This window comes from Neltuma alba, unplaced genomic scaffold, assembly GCF_004799145.2.
Source record: "Neltuma alba isolate B1F8T4 unplaced genomic scaffold, ASM479914v2 tig00012843_pilon, whole genome shotgun sequence".
NCBI lineage: Eukaryota > Viridiplantae > Streptophyta > Magnoliopsida > Fabales > Fabaceae > Neltuma > Neltuma alba.
Window position 1 is genome coordinate 475,087 of NW_021637231.1, and position 21,520 is coordinate 496,606.

Below are 21,520 nucleotides of genomic sequence, written 5' to 3' on the forward strand. Positions count from 1 at the left end.
GTAAAAGCATTGAAAATAAAAAATAAAAAGAAAAAATAATAAATAAAGACTCTCAATATGTAAAATTGCGATTTGATATACTCAATTTGGAAAATGACAAATAAAAGCCTGGTTCCACACTGCAAATATGAAATTTTGGTAAAATATCTGAAATGCCCTTCAGTCAAGTGACAAGTTGACTATGAGAAATGACAAGTTCATTTTAGTGAATGACAACTTCAATAGACCAAATTACAACTTAACTGAGGGTATATTAAATGACAAGTTGATTATGGGAAATGACAAGTTCACTTTAACGAATGACAACTTTAGTAAATCAAATCAGAACTTAGCTGAGGAGCATTTTAGAAATTTTACCAAAATTTCATATTTATAATATGAGACCGGGTTTTTATTTGCTATTTTTTAAATTAAGAGTCCCAAATTACAATTTACCTATTGATGAGTTTTTATTTGCTATTTTTTCAAATAAAAATTGGGATTGTAATTTTAAAAAATTATTAAAAAATATTTAACATAACTAATTACTTGTTACCCTGAAATTACATAAACTATAAAGGTAAAATTAGGAAATACAACCTCCTCCGTCATATGCTAAAATTCCACAAGTAATCTTTCATTCCAATCCCTGTCTTTTATATTGTAGATACTGTAGTACTCCGGAAGACCTCATTGTGATTTCTAGAAGTACTACAATTTAAATCCATTGTGCTCCTGGAGCTCGGTTACTAAACCTGCACGGCTGCACCTTACGGTTTAACCCCCTTGCTCTCTTCAAGAACAAAAGGTCGGTGCGGCAACGCGAGGTCCTTAGGAATGAGCAGCACCATGTTAACGAGGCCACCGTTAGCCGGACCCGAGGCTGGAGTTGCAAACGATTTCTCGCCATCGTTGGTCAATTCCTACGGAATCACTTTCGTCGCTGGCCGACTAGCTCGGCATCTGCAGCCTGGCCACCCGTCTGACCCTGTTGAATTCTTCAACCTCTGCCTCTCCCTCTCGAGGTATTTTTTTTTCCTTTTTGTTGGGGCATTTAATCTCCGTCTTTTTCTTTGTTTATTCCGCATATAATTCTTTATTCTGGGTTCCACGAGCTTTTGTGTTAACTTAGTGGTGTTGAATAGTAATGTGTTTGTGTTTAGTTGAGGAACTGCAGCTTTTTCATGAAATAACATTACTTCGAGGAGTTTACAGCGGTATTGTGAGGACTCGTCTAAAGTTGTAGTGGGACGAAAATGGATAACAAAGTCAGTCGAGTGCTCTTCATTCGTCATTTTCTCCATTTCTTTTGGGCATATGCCTATTAAGCGCCAACAGAGTGACCGATGTCATTTTTGCTGAATCAGGGTGTAGGAGGGTTACTAAAGAAATTAGAAATAAAAATTTGACAATATTAATTGTGATTGGCTATTTATAGATACAAATAGGTACTCTGTTAGGATGTTGGCATGGTGGCGTTATCCGTCTCTTAGACATGTACGAACTTTTTCACAGATAGGTAATGCTCTCATGGCTTTTCAATATATTATCCTTTTTTTTTTATAAATAAATTTTGGGTTACTAAGCTTCTATGGGCAGGATAGAAAGTCTTGCAGGATTGGCATTTATTTGAAGTGCCCACTTATATCTTTAACCCCATGGTAGGAATAAATAGAAGTGATGAGTAATAATAAATCAAACAACTAAAAGTATGTCGAGGATACTTTTGTTTATGGATCATTGTCTATTTTGTTGATGATGATATATTAATGGGGATGCTTATCGTGTTTCCGTTACTACTTCTTTACTTGGTGTCAAGGAAGATGAATTTTTCTCTTGTATGCATGTTTTCTGATGGAAGACATTGCAATTTTATAACTCATATGGCTTGCAGTATGTTTGAAAACACATCTCATGCTACATAGAGAAGGCACTGAATTTGAATTTCTGCTGCAATAAGTGTTGTCACAGTATGGAAGGCAAAACAACAACCTATAATCGCAAAGTCTCAAATTTCTCAACACAATACTCAATGTTCAAAGGCATAACTACTTTATTCTATTAAATTTTTAGAGGCAAATGGCATGGAGTGGGATGGCTAAGGGGCTCAAGCTATTGTTTGGAAGATTCCCCCCCCCCCCCTCAGAGGAGGTGGAATGGTCAGGAATGGTCTCCTAAGCCATATCTTAATATCATAAACTCAATTTCTTCTTTCCTTCTGAATTGTCCGGGGGGTGGGGTTGGACTCAAGGATTGAATGATTGTCTATTACTGTCGTAATTACGAAACTACCCCTAATTAATGCTTACAAACGAATTTGGCAATATTAACCATGTATATCTTGTTACTACTGTGTGGCACTAAGCTCTCGTCCTATCTTATGCATTTTTTTTGGACTCGTCTCCTACAATCCCCATTGTGTTGAGTTATTCTACCCTTCTCTTTAGCGCAATAGTTAATACGCATATTAATGTAGTTGAATTGTTGTTGTTGGAAGGTATTATTACCAAATTATTATGCAATATGAGAAGGTTAAAGCAATATTCACGCCCTCTCGTCTAAGTTAGCCTATGAAGGGTTATATTGAAAAGAAAAATTTATAATCCGTTCCATTCCATCTATTTTATAATAATTTCCAAACAATGGTTAAATAAGATAATTCATTCCTCGCATAAAAGTCCCAAACAATCTTACATTAAGTTCTGTTAATCTGTTCCACTCCAAACTCCTAAATGCACCCTAAGCTGTTGAAGGCAAAATTCTAATCCTAATCTTACTAAGCTACTGAACTAGCATCCTAAAAAATTGCTTAGATAATGATTATCTGGGCTCAAACACATCTATGGATAAAATAAACATAAATAAAGACTACTTGTCTTGAGTCGGGAGCCAAGCTGTCCAACCTGTTTTACAAATATACTTATTAGATTTATAATTTTTTCTTTATTTTTATGTGGATTGCTAATGATTTGCATTTGGTTTCGTTGCTTTTTCTTAAATTGTTTAAGTCATATGTTTTCAAGTCTGACCCTCTAATTTTCAACATTCTTAACTGTGTTTTGCTTTGCAGTAGTTTCTGTGATGCTTTGTAATCATCTTTGAAGAAGAAAATTATTTGATTATTCTTTATTTTCTAGGATTTCATACTGCTGCCTTATAATCATGATAGGGTTCAGTATTGCCTTGTTTTCTCATTGGCATAGCTCTTGCATAGGGTGTACTGTTCATTCTTTTGAAATTTGACTTGATATTTAGTTGTTGTGGATTGAGTTGAGTTTATTTCACTATTTCGCAAGTGTGACAGATTTGATGAAATTCACTTTGACAGAGGTATTGATTATGCACTTGCCCGTAACCAAATTCCCATGAACGCTCAAGATTTGCCTAAATTATTGAAACAGGTGATTTTGAGTGATCCAAATGTCACTTTTGGGCCCGGGACAATGCTTCTTGGTTTTAATGATTATAATATCAAGCATGTAAATTAGAAGCTAGTAAAAAATATTTTACTTCTCCTATTCTCTGCAGATATGTCAACAGAAAAATAATAATTTCTTACAAGCAGCTATTATGGTTCTGATGATATCCGTAAAGGTAAAAACATCCAGTGATGTGCATTTCTTTGTGATAATGCTATTAATAATTTTTTGAATGGCCATTAATTATAATGACTCCATTTATTTCTCAATCTTTTAAAGTATTTAGAGAACTAATCAGTTATGAGGCAGAGTACTAGTTGACTATAGAAGAACTTAAGTGAACTATTCTGCAATTGTCATGTGTCACGTGAAAACTCACATCATAAAAAGAGTTTTCTTGAGTTTTTATTTTTTTTATTTTTTGGTACTACCAATTTGATTAAGATAATGTAGATCCCTGAATCTGAGATTATAGCAGGAGTAATTTAAGGAGTAATATTTTGTTTATATAATCAGATTAATGATTATATATGTCCCTTAATTGAATTTCTTTAAAATTCACGAGTAATAATTTGTTTATAGTGTCAAAATGATGATCATATAGATCCCCTAGTCTACTTTAAATTCTTTAATTTCTGTTCTTTTCTGTCATTGGTTAAAGAGTGACAACTAAGGAACTCATATGAGTGTTCATGCTAGATTAGGATTTTTTTTTTTTTTAAAAGATTTGCAGTGTTGAAATACAGGACAATGAATACTGAATCTGGGAATTTAAGCTGTAATGGGGTCTTGATTTGGTATTAACCTTCTTCTGAGGTCCTTAGTTGTCATCCTCCCAAATTTAAAATTTAATCATTGATTATTGTGATCAAGTGGAGACTAATTTGGATCGTGGATCCCTTTTTAGTGTATATGATATGATGTCATTTAGTTTGCTTTTCTAGTTAGGCACCATAACATTGATTTATTTGTGGATCTTCTGCTCACACAGCATGCTTGCAACCTTGAATGGTTCAGCCCGAAAGACAATAAAGATCTTTTGGCTATTTTTGATGAGGTATACTTATATCTATTCCGTGTGTACAATGTTGCTTGTTATCATCTTATTTATGATGATAATCTTTCTTTATTCAGATGGGGAAGAGCTACTGTAGTACCAGGGATGTTGATGCTGGATCTAGTCATTACCAGTCCTCAATCTCAACAATAATGGAAAGGTTGGACTCCTTATCACTTGCTCCCCATGGCTTCTATTGCGTTTCTTCAAATAATAATTTTAATTTACATAAAAGAACGGAAAATTATTTGCTTTGTTTTTATGTAGCTTGCAATTGTCCTGAAGGGTAAACATTAAATTTTATTATGAGAATTGCAAAGATCTTTATAATCTGTAGACATTTTTATTATTACAATTGTTTGGTGGTAAGCACGTCAGAGTTTTCGTGGTTATTTTTATAATTTTTATCTACCATCTTTGCGTGGACTCTCATGCATGTAATCTTGCTTACATTTGTACTGAATTTATGAGTGCTTGGTTTAAATGATGCCTTAAATGGGGAAAAACTATGAAATATAAGAATGATTGGTTTTCATGAAAAAATCATGCTTTAAGATTCATAATGAACATATATGAGGAAGAGTTGTCACGGCATGTATTGAAGAGAAAATGGGAAAAAATCATTTGAGGGTTGTTTAGATACATACAAAAAAAGGTCATTGGACGGGCCAGTAAAGAGGTTGGATTAAGCAGTATGGAACTTTTTGAAATGGGATAGAAGAAAACCAAAGAGAACAGTCAATGAAGTTATGGAGCAGGACCTTTTGACAATTTATCCAAAAATTTAGTTGTTGATAGAGTACAAAGTCAATCCCACCTAGTGGAATTAGAATTGTTGTTGTTATTTAACTTTTGTTACAACACGGAATCTAAGTTGAGTAAGTTTTTTCCCCAAAAACAATTTAGACCAAAGCCCTATTTTGGTCTTTGAAAGGTCACTCCACTATCAAATGACTTCTCAAATATTTCCATCACTATGGTACCAGAATAGTTAACTTTGTTTTGGCTATCAAATATTTTGTCCTTGGAGGGTTGTGTAGCATCATTTTAGTACCTTTGGAAGGATGCAATTGGAGCAAAATTATAGTGATAAGTACTGATGGTACCTGGAGTTTTTAGGTAATCAATGGATTCTAGATCATATTTAGAGAATTATATAGGGTTTTAGTGAAAAATTTATTTACTATACACAGTTAAGAGTTCTTGCATGAGTGTCTTTATTTCCTGGAGCCTGGAGGTCGTCCGCTATGATTGGTGCATGTTATTTCAAGAAGGACTAAATTTTAGATCTTGGATGAGCCATTCCCTTTACATGATATAGCCGTTTCTTCATGTGCATGTCTTTGCAGGTTTTATCCAAAATTGAAAATGGGGCTGATACTTGCATCACTTGAAGTCAAGGTAGTTGCTAAGGCACTGTCTAATTTATAGTTTCGTATTTTTGTTGATAACATATTGTATATTCCTTTATGTTTTGCCTACAATGCAGCCTGGATATGGAGCTTTTGCAGCTGATTTCCATATTCCAAAGAGTACAGCGCCTCTGCAAGATAAAATTGTAAGAATCTTTTAAATTATTTGACTTGTAAACATGGTGTAATAGAGTCCTTTGTACTCCTTACCATCACCAATCATCATTCTTGATGATAGGTCCTAAAAAACACAATGGGATGTGAAAAATTTAGCGAAATAGTTGGATTGTGCAGTCATTTGGCTAATGGACAATAAATTAGATTGTGCCACATGAAGGATTGATTCCATAGTAATAGAATCTGAATTACAAATGCTTCCCTTTCCCAGTCAACAAGAGCAAGAGATCCATCTGCTTTGTTAACTTTAGATGTTAGGCACATGGAACATAAGTTGAAAATACTTGATAGCAGTTAGTCATATGATCTGATGCTCCAGAGTCAACAATCCATAGTGTTTTATTTCTTGAAGATTTTTTGAATGAACTTAACTTTCTGGGCTGGTAACACTGAGGTAATAGAACTCTGATTGATGTAAGAAGTCATGTCGGTCTCAGAAAATTTGAGCTGTGACTTCATTATCTCACATAGACTAAACAGACTTGCCTCTATTGCCTCTAGAAATGCTGTCACAAACCTTCTTTGAAGGTACCTTGTCTCTCTCACCGATCCCTGAATCAAAGAGATTATTCCTCAGCAAAGGGAGATTCCCATTGTTTGAAACACGAGTCATATGCTATGATCTTCCGTAATACCATATTCCCAACACCCAACGCTGCAGTGGTAGGAAACAACCTGAGTTTGACTAGCAATAGTGCGTTTGGCGCTGTCAAAATCAATCACTGGAGGAACAGTTGCCACATGCACCTTCATTTGCTGGACGAGGCTGAACTTTCTTCTGTTGACACATGATAGCCACACACTTCACAGATGGCTGCTGGAATTCAGGGACTGGTTGATTAGATGCTTTTGATTATCCCGCAATGGGAGCTGACCGCAACGGCCCCCAGTGAATGGCATACTCAATCTGCCCTAAGTCATAATCATAACTCTCTCTCACACTACTTGAGAAGAGCAAGCAGAAGCAAAAAGAATGATCAGAATATACTACCATGTGGAATTGAAAACCATATGACTTCGGATCCATTTCATTGACTGAAAAAACATTATGCAAAGCATGGAAATTTATAGAACGATAGCAAATCTTTACAATATATGTAAAGATACACTACGTGGTCAGCAACTACTCATTATCCCATCACAAGATATAAATGCAATAAGTCGAGGTCTCCCAAATAATTCTCTTATATTTTATACAGCTGACCTATGTCTTATTTTCACTTGCAGTGGTTATTTGTAGCACATATAGATAACTTAGAGACGTCTGCATGCCTCATAACTCCTCAACGAGTCAGGTTTGGTCATTTCTAACTTTTTTTACTTTAATTGTGCAGAAGTGGAAGGAATCCTATCTTGAGGCTAATTAATATTTATGCTATCTTTTGTAGCTTTCTTCTCAATGGAAAGGGCGTAGGCAGAAGGACTAATGTCTTGGTGGGTTGGTTTATGCTTGCTGATATATATTCTAAAACATTTCACTAGACTTTTTTCATGGGCTTGGCATTACCCTCTTTTTTTCTTTCTTTCTTTCTTTTCTTTTTTCCGCTTTCAAATTTTAACTGCATTTTCTAGGAGCCCGAACCACAAATGCCAACAAATGTGACTGGTATGCTTAAATATGGAACGAATCTTCTTCAGGTTGTTGGCCAATTTTATGGTGAGCATTTAACATAAATCTCTAATTTTCTCTATCATCTCATGGCATTAATATATTTGACTTTTACTTAATCATTGTGAAGGTCATTATCTAGTTCTTGTTGCCTTTATGAGCCACAAATCTTTGCCGGAGAATGCAGTTATTCCAGATTATGTTCCGCCTGCTGTTACCTCACTCGATTCAGGTATACCTTGGATAATTAGCATAAGTAGTTCAATAAAATGATTGCTACTTCATTTTTTCTAGTTAGACTACAGATCATAGCACATTATTATTTTTCCACGATTAGGTTCGATGTTGAATGCATGACTTTGTTGTTTCTCTTTCTTTTCCTTTTATTTTTTTTTGAATAATTAGATTCTGATATAATGGAGGGTGCATCACAAATTTCACTTACTTGTCCCATAAGGTATGTTCTGATCTTAGTTGTTTATAATTGTGGTCCTTCTCTTCCTTCTTTTCCAGCTTCTGCTTGCTTTGTTTTTGAGTGTCTCTTGGTGCGTGGAATCTATCCATCAGAAAAGATTGGTGGACTTCTTTGGCACTGTTGAACGGTAGTGGTCGTGACCAACCTTAAAGCAGAAGGATCCAAACAAATGATTAATCTAATTTTGAAATTGAGTGATAGGGGTAATCAGCTTCATTTGCTGCATTTTTTTTTTTTTAATGTTAATCAGCAACATGTTTACGAGTGGTTGGATGTGATGAATCATGACAATGTGTTGAAGAGCAACGCCTAAAGTCCTAATTCAAATGGGCTTTGTGGCACAAAACCTAGCCCATATTGGGCTTTCTGTGCGGTGCCCCTGTTCAGATTGTTATGATTTTATTTTTAAGGGTTAATATCATCTTTGGTCCCTCAAATTTCAAATCATAGGTTTTGGTCCCTTAAGTTTCTTTTCATTTAAAACATTGGTCCTTATAATTCAATAAAAAAATATATAATTTTGCTTTTTGAGGGATCAAAACCTATGGTTTAAACTTGAGGGACCAAAGCAACGCATGTTGGGTCAAGTGGTATGGGACCTCTAGTTCGAGCCTTGGGAATAGAGAAAATATCTGCTGGGAGGGGCTGCTGCTGAAAGGTCTCACCACACCCAGCACCGGATTAGTTAGTTGCCAAAGGCACTGGATATTGGGAAGTCAACCCTCCAAAAAAAAAAAAACTTGAGGGACCAAAGATTATATTACCCCTTTCGTTAAAAGAAAAAAAGATTATATTAACCCTATTTTCAAAACATATCTGTTTTATTCTTTTTTTATTTAAAATATTATAGGATAGAATCTGTTTATCTTATCCCAATTAATGTATTAGGTTTATTCAAGATTATCTGGTTAGAGGAGGCAGGCTTGTTACCTTCATTTTTATATTTTGCTGTCTAATGAGAATAAAATATATTGCACTGAATAGAATTTTAATTCAGGCGAATTTCTTCACCATGCAACCATACAGAACAAATTGTTAAAGCAATCGAATCTCTAATTATTAGTAAAAATCTAAATCATGCGCATACATTTGAAGGCTCATTAGTCCTGATTCCTAGCTGATGCGACACATGCACACTTGTTCTAATGCAAAAAGAGGAGTTTTAGGGAGAGAAGATAGAAGCAAAGGAGGGGGAATGGAGAATTGAAGAACAGAAATGGAGGGGGAAGGAGAGACAGAACATAAGAAGGGGATTAAGCAGGGGAATGAAGGTGGGGATAGGATCAGAAGGGATGTTACTGACCAGCCAAGCAACTAACTAATTATGATGTGTATCAATTTACAGTTCATGCATCAAAGGGCCTGTTTGATTTTTTGAAAGGATGGCAATGAAATGAAATAGAATAATAAGGAATGGAATGGAATGGTATGTTCACTGCCATGAATTTGTTTGGTTTGATAATAAGAACATGGGTAAGAAATTTAGTTTAATATTTGATCTATTACGTGTAAGAATGAATGGATCAAAAATACTCTTAAAAGCACTGTGGTTTGGCTATATATATTGGGTAATGAGGGTTCAGTAAGGGTTTAAGGGAAAATTTTGTGGGAGAGTCCTTAGTCTCTCAAATTCTAAGGGAATGGTTATTTTTCCTTTCTTTCTTGGCTGTACTCAAATCCTTATTCGTTCGTTTGAGCAAAAAGGGATTAATTTCTATTTTATTGTTTTGAGTTTCATAACCGAATGATATTTCTGTGTTTTGGTGGTATCTGGTTCCGTCATCACCCAGTTCATCCATTCCATGGGCTCTAGCTTTGTTCAATTTGTAGCTTATTTTGTCATCTTTGCACTGGAGTGCATTAGTATGCTGAAGTTAGACTAAGATTGTTCATTTATCACTAGAGTTCATTAGTTTTGGCAGATAACTATTTTCCTCTTCGTTTTTACTTTCTGGTTTATGATAAAAACTGATAACGTGTCTTGTACACATGCCAAACAGCTTTACACGTATCAAGACTCCTGTAAAGGGACGCTCATGCAAACATTTCCAGGCGAGTACTTCCTCTTGTTGTATCACATATGTGCCTGCATAGGCATGCAACTGGTCTCTTTTTGGTTAACATAAATTCTTTACGTTGGCGGTTAGAAGACCCTGTCTGTCTATTTTGTATTCTACTTTTTTCTAAATTAAAAAAAAAAATCAAAATCAATGTAAAGTGTACACTCAAGTCATAAACAGTTCAGCTCATTTTAAATAAGATTTGATGATTCGAAGTATCCAAATATAAGCTAGAAGATTCAGATCGGGTTGAGCTCAAGAATGAGTGTCAGCAGAGGATTCAATTACATCTGGACGTGTTGCAAAAGATAAAATACTATTATTTCAAGGAAAAAGTGCTTTTTCCCCCTTTAAAACGATGTTTTCTGGTTTTGGCTAATGTACAAATCATGTTGGATGGCTTCATAATCTATCTTCTGCTGTAGAAATGAACTGAACAGTCGAAGATTTCTCTTTTGAAGAGAAATTTATGTTTTTTAAACAAAAAAAACCTCAAGTAAGAATATACATAATTACCAATTTTAATGATAAAAGTGCCTATAGATAGCTCAAGCCAAACGTTGAGTTGCTTAGCTGTTGTGGTGTTATCAGATATGCAAGATATCAGCATCTGCATTGAATTTTGCAGAATAAATACCTTGTTTTGAATAGTGTTAATTGTATATTGCTATCTGTGGGCTAATGTGATCCTATCGTCACTCTATATACCCTTCTTTTTTCTCCTCATAAAGATTTCTCCTTGTTTTATTTTCTGCAGTGTTTTGATTTTGATAACTTCATCAACATAAATTCAAGGAGGCCGTCCTGGCGCTGCCCTCATTGCAGTCAATATGTCTGTTATCCAGATATTTGCCTTGATCGGAATATGGTTGAGGCAAGTATATTCAGATCTATAATCTTTTAATAAGCTTTTGTTTACATTATATCCTTTGACAACAGAAGTGTGAAAAGGCAGGAACCTTTCTTTCTCTGTTGACATAGATCCTTAAAAATGTGGGTGACAATGTTGCGGAGGTGCTCATAAGTGCTGATGGGTCTTGGAAAGCAGTTTTCAGAGATGATGCTGATGTGGATAAAATGCAGAATGATGCCCGCAATTCTGGAAAGGAAGCGGCTGAGCCAAAAGAATGTCCTAGCTTCCCTGGGGCTCTTCCGGATGTTTTGGACCTCACCAATGATGATGACATGGAGATATTGGATGCTGGTGAAACCACCGACATAAAGCCTCACCTGGCAGATCTTCAAACTCAACCTACCACCTCAATTTTGGCTACATCGGGTTTGAACTCTGCTGGAGTGAATCAAGATGTTGCTGCTCAAGCGGAAGATGACTTTTGGCCTGGAGTTCACCTTACTTCTGGTGGGTCAGATCCTCCAACAATTGTTGGCAACTGTGCGCACCCTATTCTAACTGATGCCATTGCTCAAGCAACTAATCAAGAAGCCGTGGATCATGGCATCACCCTTACTTCTAACCTGAGTCTGCAAAATCAGTTTACTGCGCCAAACAATTTCCAAATGCAGCAGTCAAACTATTTGAATACAGCTGTCTTAGAGAATGGAAGGTCGCAACAAATACCAAGACATGTTAATAGGAATCCAGTAGCAGTTCAGGCACTCCCAGCACAATGCCAGGCATTGGGACCACAGCAAAGATCAAGAACTAATTTGAGTCCCTTGATACCTGGTAGTTCCACTGTTGCTCCTCATGTTTCTGGGTCCAGCCCAGCCAATGGTTTCAGTCCTATAGTGAGTGATACAGAAAGGCGGCAGCACTTCTCCCGACCCACTGTGAATCTTCCTCAGGTTGTGGGAGCAACTGTATCTATATCGCAGCATCACTCTCCAACACAGGTTGAGTTTATTCAGTGTCCCTGCCACTATTCCTTTTATAAGATGTTGACTATAATGTATATAGGACATTTTCCCTCCTGCGCTAACTAGCCTCACCTGGAATAATGTTTAACCCCCACCTCAAATGGTAACATGCTATACTCCATTGTATTCCTTCCTTAGCTTGCTGGGTTGATCTGTTGTCTTTCCTTTTGGTTTTTGTTTTTGGTTTTTTTTTTTTGGGGGGGGGGGGTTTCCAAGTTGTCCAGTGTTTGAAGTGTATTTTTTCTTTTGGCCTGAAGGAAATGTGGTTATTGGAAGAAATTACGTGTGGGTTTTATGCATTACATGATATTTGAGGAATGAGTTTTACTTATAATTTTTTTGGCTTGTTAAGAGTATATATTTAATATTATTAATAGAATGAGTTGCAGTAATTGGTTGTCTCAAGGAATTCGCTCTTTATTAGAGTACCATTTTAGATGTTTGGTAATGTTACATTAGATTGAAATCCATTCTTTCTCCTATTATTTCTTAATTTTCATTAGCATGGTTTGAGCCTTCATTTGTTATTCTTAACCTACGGTTGCTGTTAGTCTGGTCATGATACTTCGGAAACTAGTGTGATTTAGAAGAACTTTATTTTAGTCTTTATTTATATTTTGTTTGTAGCTCTTTTTATGATGATTGTGTATTTTTTTTAGTGTGGTCGTTTAGTGTTATGCTTGCTCTTATGTGTGTTTTGTTACGCTTTAGTGTTGAGTAGGATGATGAGTTAGCTAATAAATCTGCCCAGGTGAGTGTGTAGTGTTAAGAGTTTTAGTGTATTTGCACGACTTGTGTAATTACCTCTAGTGCTGCATAGCCTCTATGTAGTTCAAGGTCAATTTCAGTGAATACGTGAACCCTTTGCATCACTTTTATTCATGTTTTTGCTTTTCAATGAATCTCAGAACCGAGCCCCACAGATGGCTAATGCTTCAGTACCAAGTCAACCACCAAATCCATACGCCGCATCCAGCTTGTTGCGTCATTTTCAAAATGCACACCTACAGCAAGCCCTCAATCCAAGGAGTCGATCAATTGGTCAGTCATCAAGTGCTGTAGACTCCAATCGATCTCCTATTCCATTGGGCCGTTCACAATCTGGCATTACTCCGGTGAATGGCCAACCAGCCAGGGATATGAATGCAGGGCGGATGATAAGACCGCCAGCACCCTTGCCAATTCAAAACCAAAGTCAAAGAGACCAGAGTGGAAACGTGAGAGGACCAGTACAGTCAATGCCTATGCCTGATGGTTCATTCAATTTGCAGTCAGAGTCCGATTGGAGGCCCACAGGTCGAATGCGTGGTAGTCTTACTGGTCGGCAATATCCTGATGCAGTTAGACAGCTTATAATTCAGCCAACTCAATCAACGCAAAGTGTAAGGCCGCTAGGCCCTCTGTCAGTCCGACCAAGCAGTGTTTTGCACCAACCCGGTAGTGCCCATGGCATATGAAAAATGCGGGTAATTATCCTCAAACGAGTTAATATTTTATGCTATTTCCGTTTAATCTGACGTGCAGTGTACACGAGGCCAGCTATTTTTTTTTTTTTATTCAGTATGTTGTACAGTCTTTTTGGGCCAATATGGTTGTTTAAAGGTGAACATACTCTCCATAAGAACTGCAATTGGAAATATCAAATTCTAACAGTAGGCTTCGAAGGAACAAGGGGTTATAGTCAAGATGTCTTCCCCCCCCCCCCCCCTTTTGAAAACCAAAACAGTCAAGATATCAATATCTCAATATGGATGTTATACTATTCATAAGTTAATGTTTAAACTTTATCAAGCGCACCCAGCACATATTTGCAACATGTCTATTCCAGAATCCAACAGGTTCGCAACATTGTTGCTTTACTAGTTTTCTTCTATTTTTCATTTTAGTTCTCTTGTAATGTTCTTTTATGATATTAGTCGTGTCAAATTCATTCCTAACCAATGGATCTTGCATTTCTCTTCATCTCTTTTTTATTTGTCATTTTATTGATATTTGATCGCTTGCATTTAGGAAAATTGTGGCGAAAATTCCAGAACGTAAGGGATCTGGGATGCATTATGCCCTTTTTCCCCCCCCTCCAACTTGCGGCCATCCCTGCTCCCCGCACTTTTAATTAGCTTTTAAAACCTTCACCCATAGAGCATTCCTTTGAGTAAGGATCATCCAACACAGATTCATAATAAAAGTTTCATGTTGGTTTGTTAAATCCTTAGCACCAAGACCACCCTGCATCTTGTCTTTTATCATTTCCTTCCACGAGATAAGGTGAACTTTCCTCTCCTCCACAGGACTTCCCATAAGAAGCTTCTACTCCGATTTTATGGCTTGTTCAGCAGCTTTTTAAGAATAATATTAAGTATGGGGGCATGGCTTTTTTTCCCCTTTCCTAAGCACAAATATCTTCTTATTAGAGATAATCCTGTTAGAGATACTATTGAGTATTAAATATTAACGGGAATTCAAATCTTGGTTTGTCATGTTATGAAAGATTAGTTTTTTGTAAAACACAACCCCATTTAATCATGTGGGCATAACTGTCACAACAACTTTAATTGTTCTTTAACAAATTGACCCAGTTTATCATTCACTTCTTAAGAAACTAAAGTTTGGTGCTTGAGATAGATGGGCTCAATTCAATATATAAGACTAGGGTTTTGTTTGGTACCGAGTATTGAAAATGAAGGGTGGAAATTGTGATTGTAATTGAAAAAATTATGTTAAAAAAGTATTTAGTAGGAGTAATTGTTTGTTACTTGAAATTGGAAAAATCCATATATATGGGATTAGAGAATAATATGATGGGAGGTAATTGTTTGCTAATCATTATTTAATGATTTTTTTAATCCCAATCACAATTCTTATTCCTACTAGAGTTTTGAATTTTTTTTATTAGTAATTTACTTCTCCCAAATGGTAGTGATGGCTGATGCCCAGGAGTAGCTCAGCCAATTACCTTTAGTGAACTATACAAGGAAATGTGTATTTAAAAAAAAAAAAAACTACACAAGGAAATGGAAATTAATGATCTACACAACAATTCCTCTCATTTCTTCTCTCGCCTTTTAAAATTATTTATAAGTATATTTTATGTAAGTCGAAATAATTTTTTTTTATATAGTTACCTCATATCTTATAAATTATAATTAAAAAGTTATTTATAAGCTATTTTAAGTTGACCATTCATCATCAATGATTAGATCTTCATTACTATGTAATGCGTGTTTTTTGTCAGGAGCCTACTCGCTCAGGTCGCGGATCATGCTCCTTGTCTTATGTCCCTGTGCCATTATACCATTGTGTCTTTGTAAAGCGTGTGAAACTAGCTGTTCGAGTCCGATTTGCAAAGTTTGCTTCAAATGAATTTAACTGGTATCAAATCTCAAAGGTTATTTTGAAAAAAAAAAAAATTCCATCCACATCAAATCAATCCTATGCTTAAAAATAGTTTATTCATCAGATCGGGAGTTAAGTTTCATGTTAATTCAAGCTCAACAAATCTTTTAAAACAAAAGTAAAATGATGTCTGAAATGAAAGGATGCAAATTTAGAAGCCACACTTTTTACAAAAAAAAGTGAAAAATATTTTAAAATCAATCTGCAATTGCAGCAAACTCGAGGCTCATCAGTATTCCCATTTCTTCATCTCCATGCCTTCTGGAGGACTGCCTTCCACCTTCTTTGATCCCACTTCTTTCCAATCTGTCGAAAGAACTGTTCCATTCGACTCCACCTACAAAATATTTCACGCACTAAATGATTACAAAGAACACCAAGTATAATTACGGATCGTACTATAAACACAGAATGAATATCTTACAAAAGACTTGGTCATCGCTCTCCTCATGTCTTCATCTGCATTTTGGAATATATCTCTGAACAGCTTGTTCAAACCAGCATCACCATCTAGCTTTTCTTCCTTCTCCTGAAAGACGGATCATTATCACGTCAATATTCTAGTTGTTAAACACGTCATATTGCTCTCCAACAATAAAGATCAAAACATCCGCTGGTAATTTGGTTCATGATAAATCAGAAGTCAATCGAGGAGTTAGCTTAGAAAATATGCCTCTTTCTTCACTTGAGCTTCCAGCTTATCCCAGTCTTTCTTTGGCTTTGATGACGGGTATGCAGGCCTATGAGATCCAGCTGCACATAAACCCATTAGGATTCAGAAATTAGAAGCAAGCTTACCAATAGCCAATAGGAAACAAGAAAATAACAATGCACAAGCAATCATTCTACTAGTTAATCTACAACATCAAACAAAAGAGAGAATAATTATAGAGCCTGCCCAAACAGTGGAATAATCTGAGGGTCATGACAATTAGAAACACACTATAGTAACTCAGCTTACTTGATGAGATACTTTTCGTCTGAGGAAGTGCACCCTTGCTATATTCAAAAGATGCCCAATTAATATCTTCAGCTTTTGCTAGACGGATTTCAATTTTGGTTGACAGCACCTCAAATCTGCACTTATCAGGTATTATCTATTTTGCTCCACGGAGGAGGAGAAAAGAAAAAGATTAAGTTACTAATAAATCTATGATCAATAAACAATAGAATTTTGAAAATTTTCACGGGCAAAAAAGAAGGGTATTGAAATGTTTATGGGGATGAGCAAACGGATGCTTCTCCCCAGAGTTTCTATGTTTAAAGGACGCAGATTCAGTAACTAGCTTAGCTGTTGCAATACCTTTCCAAACAATCGAGATTGATAGTGGTAGGCTTCTTGGCCAGGAACATCAATAGTAACGCTCAGCTGCCAAAATAAAGTGCTTGACATTCAGTACATTGATTATTTAAAAGATCTGGTACTCATCTATAAAGAGATATGAGGAATCAGAGAAAACAAGAAATGGCCAGATTATAAACTTACAATTTGTTCACCAAACTGAACAACCGCATTTTTTGGTGGTATTCCTTTTGCAAAAATTGTCAAAACCACTTCGTCTGGCTTTTGGTAGTATTCATGTCTGTTCAAGCAATAATTATCAGATAACCATATGATTGAGGTCATTGCGCATGCATTTAAAGAATTATAGATAGATACACGAGACAGACAGGAGAAAAACAATTACAGTTCAGTGGAAAGTTTGACAATTTAAAGGGATACAGCTCATATGGGATCCGGTTAAAAAAGCTATTAAATAGAAAAGAAAGAAAGAAAGAAAACTGTACTTCCAAGCAAATTCGACATTCATTTGGTAACATAATCACAATTTTTTAGCTAAAATTTCCTTACATGATGTTACAAAGAAAACAGTACAAGATAAGATATTGTACAGAAGCTTTCAATCTCATCATACAAATAGGTTGAAAGATGGCAATAATGATGCAAGTTCACTTTCCTAAGAAAGTTAATCAATCAAGGGAAAACAAAAAAAATTAAAGACAGAGGAAAAAAGTACAGACGCTACCTGTATCTTGTTTTCGCAGAGGTATCGGTGTGTGCTTGATGTGCACGACTAAATCTTTCATTTTCTTCAGTTGTACTAGGCGGTACATTCAATACTGCCCCATTTGACGATAAAGAGCTAGTGAGACCGTTGGATTCCTCTGACAGAATTCCCACAGACATATTACCAACCCAAAAACTATGAAAAGAATTAACAAGACAAAACACGCTCCTCATATAGCACATCACAAAGCTAGGACATGAGACTCCAAAAGGACAAAATAAATGTATCAGGAGAAAGAATTTAAGTCAACAATCATTAACAGAAAAATAACTACAGTAACACACTTAACGGTTTAAAACAGAAATAAGCAAAACAATCATCATCACCAAAGCCCGTACAAGTAAAAGTCATGCACATGATCATAACCAAGTGTTCTAAGAGGTCATAGAATATCTACTCACTCGTAATATGGAGATTACATTCTTCGATCAACTTGGTGAATCTTGAATCGTTTTGAGACAAAGAAGCACCAGTCTCAAGCGCCACCTTCGCATTATGATACTGTCCAAGCTTTAAACATGCGGCCCTGAATTTTTATATTAAAAAATATCGCATGAATTGATAAACTAATCACGGCCTGGTTAAAAAAGAGGTGCTAAAGTAATTTGTTGTTTAAAGCAAAACGTCAAGCATCATTTTTGCAACATGTAGTTACCAAAAATAGAGGACATTGCTTCCAAAGAGCAGTTCCAATGAAAAAACGTGAAAGAGAGGAAAGAACAAGGACACACCATTATAGAAGAAGATACGTAAATCATAATCATAAATATCATGAAATCTACTGACCCTTTACGTTGATACGCTTTTATCAACGACGGATCCAATTCGATTGCTTTGTTTGCATCCGAAGCCGCTTCTGTTCAGTAAATGAAACCCACAAGTCAAACTTCACATAAAATACAGATCCGGCGGCAAAAAAAAAAAGACTTTTTTTCCCACACTACATGAACGAAACAGGACTGGAGGCAATAAATTGTGAATAGGACTTCCCATGTTTAAGTCAAGTGGGATTACTCCAAAAATATAGCTGAACATGAACGACAACAACAGAAATACGCAAAATAAAAACACATTCAAAGAGGGAGAAGTAAGAACCAGTGAAGTTGTTGAGTTTAATGAGGGCCTGAGCTCTATCGGCAAGGAGATCGGCGTTGGAGGGATCCAAGTCGATTGCTTGAGAGTAGTATTGAATAGCGAGAGAGAAGTCATCGTCGAAGAACGCTTCTTTGGCTTTCTTTTCAAGTTCGCTTGCCATTGTAGCGTCGCTTGCTGACCTCCCAAGTCAGAATCACAGGCGGTTCAGTGATGGAGAGCAGGAGTTGCACAGCTTTGAACAAATAGAGGGAAAGAGCCGGTTGACTTGACGAGCTTACTTTCGACGACTTTCTTATCTAGAAACTTCGTCCTGTTACTGCAAGGATTACTAAATTGGTTTCGTCCTATTAATTAATGATAAAATCGTGGCTCAATCTGTTTAATCCTATCCTTTTTTGACATTCACAAAAAGAAATTAAATATCCTTTTTGGCCAAAAAACAAGTTAGATATATTTAAAACCAGATAAATTGAAACGAAAATATATCACTTTAATTTAATTTGAAATAATTCATAATTTAACTTTCAATCACAAGTTAATTTTATCTTTTTTGAATATTTATTTTTTTAACCAAAAGTGATTATTTTATCTTAAGAACTAATAATAATTTGTAGTTTTCTTTACGATATTTTGACAAATTTAATTATGATAAAGCGTATTGAATATTATATACTACTATAAATTAATGATTTGTAATCTTTAGATTTGCATATACAAATCGTTTCATTATATTAATAAAAATAATTTCATTAAATTTTGTTCTTACAATATCTTTATAAATTTTTATTTACATATTTTTAAGATTCGATACAACTCTTGAGTAACTGTATTGATATAGTAAAACTAAAAAAAAGAAATTTAATGTCAAACCATTTTCTGTCGGTTATTTTATCTTTAAAGTTATCAAAAAAATATAATTTATAACATACTCGTTAAAATTCAAATAAATTTACTAGTTAAAATTTCAATGAATGTAATTTCTTATTAAATTTTCAATATTTTTTGCTAAACTTTTAATAAATTTGATTGATAACTAAATTTTCATTAAAAAAATTTATCAATTAACTAATAATTAATAATTCAAACCTTTTTTTTTTTACTAAAAGAGATAATTAAAAACTATTTCAACGTGTATAATTAAATTTTATCATTTAAAAATATTTAATTGAAAAATTTAAACAAAATGATTTAATGTTTTTGATTTGTTAAAGTATTTCTATTTTTTCTTTTAGCTATGTAGTTGGTCCCTTCGCGCTGTAAACTTGCCAGAGAGTTATTAATGCTGGTTACAATACTCTCTTTATATACATTTTTAAGGATCGAATTTTTGACTAAAATGCTTAAAAAATTTATTTTCTATTTTAAATTTATAAGAAGATGGACTTCGTACTGTAAAAAAAAAATTTTTTTAATTAGAAAGACGTGTGCTAATTATATAAGATTATAATGAAATTCAAGACATAACTTTTCACCTATAGAAGAATTTTCGCGTCATTTATAAGGTCATTAAGTTGGAAAAAAATAAAATTCTTAACTCCCAAAGGAGGCTTGTTCGGCTCGATTTCTTTTTTCTTTTCCGGACAAAAGTTACAAGCATGGGATCCATTCCGACAACCAAATTAAACGAAACACGCGAGCATCTTACCCTATATTTGGTACCAAAAAATTAAAAGGAATGTAATAGAATGAAAATTTTTATGAGCTCAGTTTAAAAAATTGGAGTAGCGGAGTTATAAAATTTTGATAATAAAATATAAGATAAAAAAAGCAAACAAGATTAGTTTTTTATTACCCTACCTGAGATGTTTTCTGTTTAATTTGGGAAAGCTAGTTCTTGTACCATCTTTGTTGAACTGTGAAAAGTTGTTGCCCAAATTTTTTCTGGCATTTGCTTTTCCTGTTGTCTTGTAGGTTTATTTTTGATTTGCTGCGATCTGGGAAACGTTTATGTATATGAATTCTTATGATGTTTGCAATTATGGCATCAAAGGAATTTAGATTTTGACTGGTTATGCACATGCGTTATTCTGTGGAGATCCCATGGAAGGGCATAGTTGCATGAGTTAACACATAGTTGGGAAATTCATCTTTCTTAGTTCTAGTCAGAAGATGAGCTATGATTCGTTTGCCTGCTTGATGAAAAAGCTTAGAAATGACGGAGGCTTCTAGCTCTATTTCATACAGAAGTACAAGGTTTGTCCTATTGTTGATCAATATGCTTCCTTTTGGCATCACCCTTAGAAAATGCTCTGCTCTGTGCTGCTTAAATTTAAGTAGCTGGGATGCTTTGTAAATGGATCTAGGCTGGCAATGGGCGGGATGGGCTAACTCGAAGGTTGCCCATTAGCCCGCCCATTTATTCATAATGGGCATGGGTAACCCATAACCGTAGTAGCCCATTTAGCCCATATTAAATGGGCTACGGGGCAGCCCGTTTGGGCTGACCGGGTTATGGGGTAACCCATTTATTTTTTAAACTTTTTTTTCAGTAGAATTATTTTATATATGTAACCTTATGAAGCTGTCAATAAATTTTGCATGTCAAATAGCAAATCAAATATGAAATAACATCAACCATATTCAATCACACAATCTCACTTAGATTCGCAAACAATTAAGTCTGATAAATCAAAAAATAGTCACCAATCATAAAGTCTCATAAACTTTGAAAGTTCCAACTTTTATCTAAAGGATAAAATAAAAACTTAGACAGTATAATGAAGGTTTTGATAAAATATGAATGAGAAACAATATCATCAATTAAATGAAGAATAAAAATTTTTTAAAACTTAAACTTAAATGGGCGGGTATGGACAGCCCAATACTTTGCCCATAGCCCACCCGTTTAATGGGCTACCCGCCCGTTTATAATCTCTATTTGGGCTAATTGGGCGGGC

The 21,520-nt window shown here is 35.1% G+C and overlaps 2 protein-coding genes across 4 annotated transcripts; one reads left to right on the forward strand and one right to left on the reverse strand.

Moving 5' to 3' along the window:
* The first annotated feature begins 681 nt into the window (after nucleotides 1-681).
* Nucleotides 682-13,882, forward strand: LOC114731749 (E4 SUMO-protein ligase PIAL2). 3 transcript variants are annotated; one of them, XM_028919001.1, is made up of 16 exons: nucleotides 682-1,004; nucleotides 3,284-3,380; nucleotides 3,508-3,573; nucleotides 4,390-4,455; nucleotides 4,533-4,615; nucleotides 5,805-5,856; nucleotides 5,945-6,013; nucleotides 7,272-7,339; nucleotides 7,433-7,478; nucleotides 7,617-7,701; nucleotides 7,784-7,885; nucleotides 8,059-8,110; nucleotides 10,129-10,180; nucleotides 10,946-11,062; nucleotides 11,170-12,042; nucleotides 12,975-13,882. In XM_028919001.1, the coding sequence occupies exons 1-16, from the start codon at nucleotides 817-819 to the stop codon at nucleotides 13,521-13,523; spliced, it is 2,565 nt and encodes an 854-aa protein (XP_028774834.1). In that variant the 5' UTR covers nucleotides 682-816; the 3' UTR covers nucleotides 13,524-13,882. The 3 variants fall into 3 exon arrangements, with proteins under 3 accessions (XP_028774834.1, XP_028774835.1, XP_028774836.1); XM_028919002.1 differs by having other exon boundaries at nucleotides 3,308-3,380; nucleotides 7,433-7,482; nucleotides 7,618-7,701; XM_028919003.1 differs by having other exon boundaries at nucleotides 3,308-3,380.
* Nucleotides 13,883-15,484: 1,602 nt separating this feature from the next.
* On the reverse strand, nucleotides 15,485-18,886 carry LOC114731750 (protein SGT1 homolog A). Its single transcript, XM_028919004.1, has 10 exons — nucleotides 18,624-18,886; nucleotides 18,315-18,384; nucleotides 17,930-18,054; nucleotides 17,487-17,625; nucleotides 16,946-17,042; nucleotides 16,763-16,828; nucleotides 16,421-16,556; nucleotides 16,133-16,212; nucleotides 15,884-15,988; nucleotides 15,485-15,796 (listed from the first exon to the last, which is right to left on the reverse strand). Exons 1-10 carry the CDS (start codon nucleotides 18,781-18,783, stop codon nucleotides 15,689-15,691), a joined length of 1,086 nt encoding a protein of 361 aa, XP_028774837.1. The 5' UTR covers nucleotides 18,784-18,886; the 3' UTR covers nucleotides 15,485-15,688.
* Nucleotides 18,887-21,520: the final 2,634 nt, after the last annotated feature.